Source organism: Netta rufina (assembly GCF_964035555.1).
Source record: "Netta rufina genome assembly, chromosome: 19".
In the NCBI taxonomy this organism is placed as follows: Eukaryota; Metazoa; Chordata; class Aves; order Anseriformes; family Anatidae; genus Netta; species Netta rufina.
The window spans coordinates 9230820-9242143 of NC_140143.1; the positions used below are offsets into that span (position 1 = coordinate 9230820).

The 11324-nt window shown below is 54.0% G+C and overlaps 2 protein-coding genes across 2 annotated transcripts; one reads left to right on the forward strand and one right to left on the reverse strand.

Moving 5' to 3' along the window:
• The first annotated feature begins 280 nt into the window (after positions 1-280).
• MIF4GD (MIF4G domain containing) lies at positions 281-7371 on the forward strand. The gene is made up of 6 exons (XM_084298430.1): positions 281-406; positions 2442-2577; positions 3333-3442; positions 3755-3910; positions 4632-4724; positions 5873-7371. The coding sequence occupies exons 2-6, from the start codon at positions 2496-2498 to the stop codon at positions 6098-6100; spliced, it is 669 nt and encodes a 222-aa protein (XP_084154556.1). The 5' UTR covers positions 281-406; positions 2442-2495; the 3' UTR covers positions 6101-7371.
• MRPS7 (mitochondrial ribosomal protein S7) lies at positions 7106-11320 on the reverse strand. The gene is made up of 5 exons (XM_084298429.1): positions 11128-11320; positions 10130-10321; positions 9756-9819; positions 8700-8867; positions 7106-7837 (listed from the first exon to the last, which is right to left on the reverse strand). The coding sequence occupies exons 1-5, from the start codon at positions 11181-11183 to the stop codon at positions 7616-7618; spliced, it is 702 nt and encodes a 233-aa protein (XP_084154555.1). The 5' UTR covers positions 11184-11320; the 3' UTR covers positions 7106-7615.
• Between the last annotated feature and the right edge of the window lie 4 nt (positions 11321-11324).

An 11324-nucleotide genomic window follows, 5' to 3' on the forward strand; every position in this document is an offset into this window, starting at 1 on the left:
CGTAGCTCACCCGCACCTGGAGGGAAGAGCCAGGCGCTTCCCACCTGCAGCCGGAGGGGCAGAGGTAGGCAATGCCCTCGGGCACTGCCCGGGGATGGGGGGGAGATGCCGGGGGGGGACCGGGGAGGTCCGGGAGGGTCCCCGGGAGGTTCCCGGGGGGTTCCCGGGGGGTTCCCCGGGGGCAGCCCCGCCGCCCGCCGTGGCCCGGCGCTTGCAGGCGGTGGCGCTGCGGCGGCTGCCGCCGCTCTCCCGGCTCGGCCCGGCCCGGCTCTGCCCTCCCCCGGCTCGGGCGAGGAAATGACCTAAGAGGAAACCCGGCCCGAGCCGGGGCTGCGGGGTCCGGGACGCTCCGGCCATGTCCCTGCGCCCCAGCGGCCGAAGGACGGAGCGGGGGCGGCCCGGCAAGGTCGGTGGGGCTGCGGCCGGTTCCCCCCTGCCCTGCCCCGGGGCCCTTCGGTTCCCCAAATTGGGGTAGAGGCGAGGTGGGGGGCTCAGGGAGGCAGGAGGAGATGGGACGGGGGTCCCGGGGGGCTGGGGATGCCCCTCGGGGGGCTGTGGGTGCGTGGTCGGTGGTGGCAGAGGAGCCTCGCTGCTCCTCTCCCCTTCCGAGCAATATTTGGGGCATGTCCAGCCCTTCCTGACTGGGATAACCCCCTAGGGTAGGGTGCTGCCGTGTAAGGGGCTGATTCCCAGTGGAGCGAGGAAGCCAAACCCAACCAGCTCCTTCCCCAGGTGGCACTGGGACAGTTTTTTTAACGGGGACTGCTTGCAGCAAGCATTTACCCCTGGGAAACGCTGCGCCCGCTGTCACCCGCTGCCACCATGCAGGCGGTGCCGGCAGCAGGACCTCTGGCGCAGACGGGGCCCGGCTGGTTTTGCACTCAGGCTGTGTTTGCTCCCAGCAGGGTTACTTGGCCCAGCACCACAGCGCGGCGGTGCCCATCCCCGGGGAGCCCTGGGGAAGGATGCTCCCAGGGAGCTGCTGGGCGGTGGCGGCACCGACGCTGCCAGACGGGCTCGGGCGCTTCCTGCGAGCTGAGCTGAGCCCAGCCGAGCTGAGCTGAGCTGAGCTGAGCCGAGCTCTCACCAGGCTCTCTCCACGCACAGTGCTGCCGGTGGGATGCGGGGCTGCCGGTGAGCTCAGGCTGCAGCACAGCATGGTGTGAGCGCAGGTACAGAGGGGGAGAGCCGGCAGAGTGCAGAGCAGAGGGCGGGTGGGGAGGTGTTTGCCAACCAGGCTCTGTGCTGGGAGTGCCCGGCTGCTTGGGGATCCCTCCAGGGAGGAAATCGCTGTGCAGTTCGGGGGCAGGTGACACCACGCAGAGTTTGGGCTCTGAGAGGTTTGTTGGCAGCCCCCACGGGGCAGGGTCTGCCCTGGGCCTCCCCAGGAGGCAGGCGAGGAGGGCAGAGCTGGGCCTGTCCCGCTCCAGCGAGCTGCGCTGTGTGCTCTGGGTTATTACGTGCTGTGCCAGGGCTTCGTGGCGAGCAGGGGTCGCGCTGTTTGCGACCCGTTTCTGTGCCTCTAAAGGGCAATGGGCTCTTCAGCTTTAATCGGGGTAGGGACCTGTTTGCACAGAAGGGTGACTAACGGCCGAGGAATTTCGACGAGCTGGCAAAACTCATTTGGCAGATTGCCTTCTCCCCGATTGCGCTGTAGGTCTGGCAGCCTGGCATTTCGCATCCAGCAGCTTGCCTCGTGTGTGTGTCAAAGGAAGCCCTTCCTCCCTGTGCCGGGTGTTGTACCCCCTTGCCATCTTTGCTGCATCACAAAGCAGAAGAAAATGAATCTAGAGAGCGTTCAGCAGCGCCGTTTGTGCGCAGTGAGCTGTGCCTTGCTGCAGAGGGATGAGAGGGGAGCTGTTGTGGGGTTTGGAGGAAGGGCTTGCTGGGTCCTGCTGGGAGTTGAGGGAGTCTGGCTCTGGTGCGGGAGAGAGGCTTGGCTCATACTGGATAGGGTGGATTGGATGCTTGGGTGCTGGTTTTGAACCCTCCCAGGCTTTGCATGAAATCAGCTGAATTGCTGCTTCAAAGGCACAAGGGAGTGGCTGCACGGGGCGCTCCTGCGTGTGCTTCCCCACCTATAGCCACAAGGAAGCCCAGTGAAGCTGTTACACCTGGGGGTTGCCTTGGTGTGCTGTCCAGTTTGAACCTGCAGATCAATAGACTGAAATGCATTTCTCACATCAGAAACATGCAAATGCTCTGAAGGTGAAGCCCAGGAGTTTGTTGTCATAGGCTGGTAGGAAGCAAGGCTTAAAAAGGCGTGGGAGTGAGGCTGTGCTCAGATTTAGGGCTGGAGCTGGATGCCCTACGAACAGAGGATTTTTCTCGGGAGCTGGGGGGCTGCCAGGGTAAAAGCCTGGGCTCCAGCACTAGCTGGGATTTGCAGGATGGCCAGGTGAACATCTAGCCCAACTAAACCCTGTTTGCTCTTTTCCCAGGGGCTGCCACTAGCACATCCGTTCCCCTGATTCTGCCATTGGAGGAAGCCGGTCATGGGGGAAACAGGCAGAGAAGAGTATAAAATACAGTCGTTTGACTCCGAGACTCAGAAGCTGCTGAAAACAGCACTCAAAGGTCAGCAGGCTTTCTTCTGGCTCCTCTGCCACGCTCGGCTTGGCTAGCCGATGAGGCTGGGTGCTCGGACACCTTCTGCTCACATCAGTTGCTAAGTGCAGAAAAGCTGTTCTGTACATGCTGTATGTCTGGGGCACGGGTGAAGCTGTTCTGAGAAGCTGTTTTCTTCTTGTCCCCCCTCCACCACCACCACCCCCTCCCCGCTGTGTAATGCTGCAGCTCTTCAAATCCAGCTCCTGGTTCTCAGGGAACTGTGCTCATCACTGTGGCTTTCTCTGATTTTGGGTATCTTCCTCTCCTGCTTTCACCCGGCATCTCTCCCCAGATCTGGCCTCTCACTCCTCTCCCTGTACCCAGTTCTTGCTCCTCCTGGCCCCTGGGGTCTCCTGCTCACGTCTCTGGTCAAAGCCCAGGGGGAGCCTGCATGGCTGGCTCCTGCTAACCCAACTTCAAAGCTGTGCTGGGATTTCAGATTCAGGTCAACATCTTGCTTCTCCTTATTATCGTGCTTTTCTCCATCACTTTCCCATCTTGTTGACAGTGTCTCCAGCCAGGGAGGACTATTGGAGATGGTATCTCCAAAGCAGCTGGTGTGCAAAAGGGGCAGTGGGAGCGAGCATGAGTTTTTCCACCGTATAACGTGGTGGTACGAGGCCCCAGCTAGTACTAGACCAACCCTGGTGGCTTTCTAGGCACCCCAGAGCAAGCAGGGCACAAAATGTGCTGGATCCTGACAGCGTTTCTCCTCTCTGCAGACCCCAGCAGCGTGGACCTGGACAAAGTGGCCAATATTATAGTGGACCAGTCCCTCAAAGACTGTGTGTTCAGCAAGGAGGCAGGGCGCATCTGCTACACCATCATCCAGGTAGGAGATCCTTGTGTCCTGACAGTGGAACACCGTTAACCTGCGCTGGTTATTGTTAGCTGGGAGCAAGAGGGGCTTCTTTCTAGCCCTGCACTCTGACCCTTCAGCCAGCTTCTCTCTTCCACTTGCCCCCTGCAGTGGCAGGATCCAGCTGTTCAGCTGGTGAGTGCAGGCAGTTAGTTGCAGCTTCCATGCCTCCCTGGGCATCGCAGGAAGGTATCTGGATGGTCCTGCATCACCCAGATACCAGCACCCCCCTGCCCCTCTCACACCCCGATTTCATCCCTCCGTCCTGCTCTTGTGGGGCCACAGGCAGAGAGCAAACAAGTCGGCCAGAGCGTCTTCCGGAGGAGCCTGCTGAACCGGCTGCAGCAGGAGTACAAGGACAGGGAGGATCTGCGCACCCGGTCACTGCAGGCATGGATCTGCTACGTCACCTTCATCTGCAACATCTTCGACTACCTGAGGGTAAGGAGCTGGAGCAGGAGCACCCGGCTGCTGCCGCCCATGGGTGCCAGAAGAGCCCAGGGGTCCGGGGCAGGGGTGTTGGATGTGTGTTGCACAGTATCCTAAGGCCACGGCTCAGCAGTGCAGGGGCCAGAGCCAGTTCTCAGCATAAGGATACTCCCAGGCAGGCACACAGCCTTGGAGAGGCAGAGCCAGCTCTGGGAATAGTCACAAAGTCTGAGCTTCCTTGTTTTGTACCTGGTGCTCGAAATCCCGATTTGGCTGCTCCTGAATGTCCCAGATCGAAGTAGTTGCCGTTCGGTCCAAGGGGAGCTGCATTTTGTTCAGTCACGTGGGTGCTCACATCATTTCTAGCCCACGTATTGACGGAGTTTGTCTGCAAACCTTTGCTGCAGTGTGTGCACTTGGATGTCTGCTTGATGTACGTCTAAAAATGATGCAATTCCTGCAGGCAAGAAAAATGCTGTTACAAGAAGTGCATTTCCCATGACGACCTGCTTACATTTAAAAATAGATGTTTTCACATCGTTTGTTCAGTTTCTCTGGCTCCTGGAGACTCAAATGTCTGGTCTGCTACGTAAATCCCACCGATGCTGCGTTTGGCAGCACAACTGAATTCTGCTCCCTTCTTTGAAAAGCAGCAGGGGGAGAATTCTTTAAAATAGCTGCAGCCTCTTCCCTTTCTGCCACCAAGCTGACAGCAGGTCCCGTGTCTTTCCAGGTGAACAACATGCCCATGATGGCTCTGGTGAACCCTGTTTATGACTGTCTGTTCCGACTGGCACAGCCTGACAGCCTGCGGAAGGAGGAGGAGGTGAGTGCAGGGAAGTGGGGTGTGGGGTGCTCATGTGCTTATTGTCCAGCCAAGGACCAGCAAAAAGCACAGTTCTGAAGGGTTGCAGAGAGGGCTGGTGCACAGGAGAGCTTTAAGGGCAGGCAGGAGCCTCCCTCCCCCATTTTTGCTGGAAGAAGACCTGCTGGACAGGAGGATTCGCAGCCCAGGAGGCAGGATGGTGTTGGTTCTGACTCCCTTGCCCAGGCTGTGTCCTCCCTTTGCATGGCTTTTTCCCCATTGCCCAAATGACGGGAGAAACCCAGCAGTCCAGCTGTTCCTGGAGATAAGGGCTGTCCTGCATTATGCAGGTTCACCTCTTGTCATGGGAGAAAAATGCAGTGACTCCCCTGTTTTCACAGAAACAACTGCTTTTGCAGCTGAACATCTGGAAACGCAGCTGGCAGCCTGACCTGCTGAGGCACTGCAGGCACAGGAGGTGACAGCAGGTAGCTGCAGAGGCTGTGCATGTGTGCAGGGCAGCTGTCTGTGTCCTGCAGGGCCCAGTGACACGCTGTGCAATGCTCTGTGTAGCTGCTGCTCATCTGTCTGGGCCATCGGAGCTGACATTGTGCCAGATCCCAGCAGGCTGAAGCTCTGCTGGAGCTTTGCACACATCTGGTCAGCGCAGGAGGGTGCAGCAACACGCACAGGACACATCTGAGTCACCCCGGGTGGCTGCTGAGTCTATGGGCCCTTGGATGGGCACTTTGGCTTTTTTTTTTTTTTTATCCTAGCACAACCCCCCCACCCCTGTGGCCCATTGACTTTTCCCTCTTCTCTAAAGATCCAGTTAGTGCCCGTTTCCTGCAAATCTCTTGACTTTCTAGTTTTGGAGCGTTCTTCCCTCTGTTCTTGAAGGCACCCTCCTCCAGCCTCTACTTTCCGTCTTGTTGAAGTAATGGTCTACTTTCAGTCCTTGTGAACATCTTGCAGGAAATTAACATTTTTCTACATGTTGCTGGTGCATTTTTCTCGTAATTTTGTTTGTGAACTGTCACTTCTTGGAAATTCAGAGCAAAGGGAACAGCACGGGTTGGTCTACGAGTGACTGGTGGGGACCTGCACAGAGATACGCCAAAGCTCCTCATACCTCTGTACTCAGCTGTCTTCTTCTCTTCCTTCTGCAGGTGGACTGCTTGGTGCTGCAGCTCCATCGCATTGGCGAACAGTTGGAGAAGATGAACTCCCAGCGGATGGACGAGCTCTTCTCCCTCCTCCGAGATGGTTTCCTTCTGCAGGAAGGGCTCAGCTCCCTGTCCCAGCTCCTGCTGCTGGAGATCATTGAGTTCCGGGCCGCCGACTGGAAGATGACGGACGCTGCCCAGAAGTACTATTACAGCGAAGTGACAGATTAACCCCTCTGCAGCAGAGGTGGAGAGATGTCCCCAGCACTTTCACCAGCAAGCTTCATACCAAGTTTGAATTTCTTCTCATGTTAATGTTTTTCTAGCACTTCCTGTAAATAGGGTTTACTTTGGGCACGTAACTATCAGTATCAGTCTGCAACTGGTGCTAGCCTGACTTTGGATGTTTAGAGAGGTGGGAAGGGTAGGGCACATTTAAGCCAGCAAGTTCTTCCACTCAGTTTGTTTAATGATGCCCTGCTGCCAGCAAAAGGCAAGGAAGGCTTCTAGCCTTTAGGCTGAGAGCATTTTGGTTCACCCAAGAGCCAGCAGAGCGGAAGGAGGCAGAGGGGAAATCTTTCACAGCTCACAGCCCTAAAACAGGTTGGATCTGGTCGTCTGGGACAAGTTACAGAAAATGCTGTGGTCGGATGCCTCACAAGCAGCTCATCCACGTGCTGTGTTTCCCTCCTTCCAGCACGCTGGCAGCACCTGCATGCAGCACAGCCTTCACCACTGGTCACAGCCACCAAGACCTGCCACGGGGCAGCCTGCAGCAGGACAGGTCCCTGAGCACATGTAGCTAGAAACAGGTTTTATAAATTTTATACAGTGACTGTTTTTCAAAATTTAGTGAGTTTCAAATACACTATGTTTCTTAAGAGAATAAGAATGGGAGAGGAAGAAAGAAACCAAAATAGTTTAAATAAATGTGTTTTTTTTTTCTAATAAAAGTTTTCCACTAACGTGCCCTGCTTTCTCTCTGTAGAGCTGTGAGCAATACTTGAAATGCTTGCAATACTTGCTCCTGACTGAGGTGGGGATGCTGTGATGTTAATTTTCTCCTCTGGTGTAGGGTGTCAGACAGGCTTTAAGCAACCAGGGTGGCTGGAACACCGGTGTGAGACTCGAACAACAGAGATAAAAGTTTGGAATCGAGAAACCTTTCCCATAAAGGACCAGCTTTATTTTTCCTGTTCACATCCCCCAACAGATCTGTGCAGAGAATGTTGCTGATGACCAGAACCAAAAGGAACATTTTATTGCCTTTTGTACCAATCATGCTAAGGCTGGCTATGGTATGGAAAAAAAAAATCCAGATCTGTTCTTCCCTAGCTCTACAGCTAGAAAGAGAAAAACGTTGCTGATCACAGGAGCAGAGACTTAAAAGTCCCCAGGAAACAGGTAAGTGGAATAGAGAGATTACTCTGTACAGTGTTGCCCTAACAAAAGCATTCAGGGATTATCTTCACAGGAAACCAATTATTAAACAAACTAGAACGTCCGTGCAGGGGTCAGTAATTATTTCCAATTCCCCATTCCCCCATCCAAATGAGCACAAAGGGAATGAACCTTGGGGGAACTGGAGAGGCTTTCCTTGGCTTAGCTCAGAAGCTATCCAGAAGGGATCTTCCACCCTTCCCTCTTCTCCCCAGCTTCTCTCAGGCAGGCAGCTCTGGGACGCTGTTCCCCAGGCTGTTGGGGTGGTGGCAGTGCCGTGCAGCACACACGTCCCCATCAGAGCCCCTACCACCAGCGGAAGTGGGCGTAAGCCCGGTTGGCCTCTGCCATCTTGTGCAGCACGTGCTTCTTCTTGATGATGGGCCCTTCGTTGTTGAAGGCCAGGAGCAGCTCCTGGGAGAGCTTCTCAGGCATCAGCATGCGCCGGTGCTTGTTCTCCCTGCACTCAGTGATTAACCACTTCATGGCCAGGAAGCGTTTCCGATTGTCCTTCAGGGGGACTGGGACCTGGGAAAGATTTAAACCCTAAGAGTTATTGCATGTCGAGGGGGCAGGAGCCTGCTGTTGGCCAGCAGTTACGCAGGTCCAGCTGGACACCACAGATTTGCACCCTGCTGTTATTCCCACAGCAACACACAGCAACCTGTAGTGAAACTAGCTCTGGGGGTCCCGTGTGATCTGTGCCAAGTCACCTCGTCTGCCCATGGAAACTGGACTTTGCTACCAAAACAGAAATTCTGGTCTTGGGTACTGCATGCAGACACTGGCCTTTGTAAGGACCTCTGGCCTATTTGGGAATTGGATGCAGGCAGCTTTGTTCTAGCAGAAGTGAAATAGCCACCATTCCCCTGCACCAAATGACAATGAAATGGCAGCGTGTTTCATTTCTCCATCAGGTCTCAAGTGCTGCAGAGCCCATATTTAGAGACAGGTTCTGCTCCTGTTTTAAATCTTGCACTGTATCTAGTTAATCTTCTCTGCTACACTGACCCACCCAGGGCTTTGGGGCTTCTATTCAAGACACATCATGTAGCAAAGAGACTGCTAGACCCAGGACTGCTGATTCTTTTGCTGTGATCAAAAGGATCAGAGATCAGTCACCTCTGGTTCCTTGGACAAATGTTTGCTGCGTACCCTACTTCTTACCTAGTCAGAGAAGCAGAGCCCCATGCTGCTAGGGGAATTGCCATGCTCACAGGCTAGGGTCCTGATCTTGGACAGGGTTTCTAAATGCTGTTTTAATCCAGATTACAAACTGGCTCTCTTTCTGAGAGAGAGAAGTCCAAGCTGAAGGGGTGGCAACCACTGCATTTATTTCCCTAGCTAATTCTCCCCCAACCAGATGTGGTCCCAGGTCCCCTCCTTTCACCTGGTAGGTTTTGCCACCTTTCGTGATGTTGCTGAGTCCAATGATGGGCTGGCAGTTTTTCAGAGCCTGGTGGAAAATGACGTAAGGGTTGCATTCGATTTTCTCCTTCTCATCTTCTGGAGCTTTGTGGTACTTCTCCAGCTGCTTCCTCTTAATGGCCTCTAGAGTCTTGGGACAAAATCAAGAAAGGAGACATGAAGAGCAGAAGGATAATCCCATTTCATGGGGTAAGACCACTTTTGTAGGCACCCTATTTACGCTTGAGCCTGCAGCTTGTTTGCTAGCCCTGCAGGCAACAGGCCTGGCAGGGGCTCTCTGACTCAAGTTTTACTTCACCCTCCTCCAGCTCTTCAGTCTCTCTATCAGTCATTGCATTTGGGGTGAGGAGGACAAGTAGCACAGACCTGGGCCAGCGCAGTGCAGGGACAAAATGGAGACAAGCAATGCAGGTCTGTGTGCATTAAGCATCATCTTCTCCAAAGCCTGGAACTCAAGACCCCAGAGCCTGCATGTTTTTGGGTCACAAGCAATTGGCAATTTTGGGAATATTTAGACAATCTGTGTCCCCGTTTCAGGGTCTGGAACAACACCAGATGAGACCACCAACTAATACCCATTACTGTATGATAATGCAGGGGTAAAAACTGTGTCATACAGGTGACGCATTTGTGGGACTTCATTGAAAAGGTATACAGAAAATAAGTCATGAAGGGAGTTATAAGGAAGATCTTTTGAGAGAATGATGCTCTTAAGGGTAGACAGTTTATGCATACATAAGGTTCAAAAGGTCCAAGAGACACTGAAGAATGGAAAGTGAGAGTTCTCAGTTAAGCTATCATCACTTGGTCTGTGAGCTGAACGAGGTTGAAACTTGTACAAAGTTTATGCCTGATCATGTAAAAAATGGTAACAATAAATGTACATGCAGAGGGAAACATGTTAGGATAGCACAGAAGACCTGAATTCTGGTAATTCCTAATTCCAGTGGGCTTGATGTCCCAGCCTTTTGTTCCATATTGTTTTAACCTACTAGTTAGAAGAAGCACGAGTTCTCACCTGAGCCATGAGGCTTCTGGCCAGCACTTTATTTCCATTCTTCATCATCATATTGGTGAATTTGCTGTAAACACAAAGTCCAATGTGATCTGATTTAAATTCTTGTTTCATCACCTGCAGAGATAAGGTGTTCTTACCCCCCCCCCCTTGTGCTTTTCCCATGCTTAAATCCGGGTGCTGCTAGAGCTGCTTGAATCATCTCTAACCATTGTCAGTCAGTGGACTGGCTTTGTGGGAAAAGATTAACCCAAAGAAATCGTGCTGTAAGAGAAGGCAACGTGCACCACAGCAAGTAAAGGCTGAGGAGGACAGCACAGCTCCCTGACATTCTGATTCCATGGGACCTAGCTGTAAGAGACAATGCTTTCTCTGACCTGATCATAGGGTCGCTGAACACGGAGCAGGACACACTGGGAGGAGCTGCTTTTATGGGTTGAAGAGCCCTAAGCTCTTGTTTTTCCTTTTCTTCCTCAGACAGCTCATCCCAAGGCTTCCGATACAATTCCTTGTTCACTTCTGGCTCTAAGAAGCTGGGGTTGTAGCGAGTCCATCGCACTTGTGTCAGCCTGCAAAGAACAAGACGAGAAGGAGGGCTGAACATCAATATACCTAATAAGTCTTAGAAGGAATTTAGACAGTCGTATGAACGCATCTCAGAAGTGTATGTCAGATTTTAGAGGCATCTCCACCCTCACTACAGCAGAGGCTCTAATGAACTGGAAGGCCCACACTTTCTGAAGAACAATCCCTGCAATCCCACAGGGAGCCTCACTGCAGCTTCAGAAGTCAAACAGTGGCAACTTAGTGCTAGGTCAGAGGTTGGACTAGGTGATCTTGGAGGTCTCTTCCAACCAGCAGATTCTGTGATTCTGATTCTGTGAACTCCTGAGCTGAACGCTGGAATAACTCTTTAAGTGTAACAAAAGCAGAGCGAGAGGCTCCCCTCAGGCCAGCACTGTTCCCTAGCAGTGGTTGTGCCTTGCTCCCACCCAGGTACACCAAAAAAAAGGAGCACGGCAGCATCTGGCCCTTGGCACCCCCAGGAGAGGAACCTCGTGAGGGCTGCGAGGTCCCAGCTTCTGGATGGCTTGAATAACTACACCAGCGCTAGCAGAAGGGGAACAAGAATCTTAAAACAGTTCTGTATGGAAATATTCAGCAGCAGGAGGCCGCATTTCGGGCACGTTGTGGAGAAAAGCAAGGGCACCGCAGACATCCCCACACTCCTCCGACGCTGGCGGGACCCGGCAGCGCCCGCAGCTCCGGCCCCAAACCTCATCCCTCGCAAGGAAGCAGCCGGGAGGAGGCCGTTTATCTCCCGTTTATCTCCCGTTTATCCCCCCGGAGCTAACGGAGCACCCCCCGCTCTTACCGGGGCAGCCAGGCCCGCAGCCGCCGGCCCAGCCCCGCCGCGCTGGGCGCCGCCATCTTACGCCGAGCTCAGGCCCCGGCGGCGGGGCGGAGCTGGGCTCGGGGCGGGGGGGGAACGGCCCGGCTGCGCCTGCGGGAAAGCGAATAAAAGCCCCTAAAAAGTGCTGTCCTCCATACAATAAAACCCACTGCCCGCCC

Excerpts from the sequence above, each read along its gene's own strand:
- MIF4GD (XM_084298430.1), top strand. The coding sequence starts at position 2,496 with ATGGGGGAAACAGGCAGAGAAGAGTATAAAATACAGTCGTTTGACTCC. Across the intron at positions 2,578-3,332 it reads GCTGAAAACAGCACTCAAAG|ACCCCAGCAGCGTGGACCTG; the intron begins GTCAGCAGGCTT and ends TCCTCTCTGCAG. Across the intron at positions 3,911-4,631 it reads ACATCTTCGACTACCTGAGG|GTGAACAACATGCCCATGAT; the intron begins GTAAGGAGCTGG and ends GTGTCTTTCCAG.
- MRPS7 (XM_084298429.1), bottom strand. The coding sequence starts at position 11,183 with ATGGCGGCGCCCAGCGCGGCGGGGCTGGGCCGGCGGCTGCGGGCCTGG. Across the intron at positions 8,868-9,755 it reads CCAGAAGCCTCATGGCTCAG|ACTCTAGAGGCCATTAAGAG; the intron begins GTGAGAACTCGT and ends TTTTGTCCCAAG. Across the intron at positions 7,838-8,699 it reads AAGGTGGCAAAACCTACCAG|GTCCCAGTCCCCCTGAAGGA; the intron begins GTGAAAGGAGGG and ends AATCTTTCCCAG.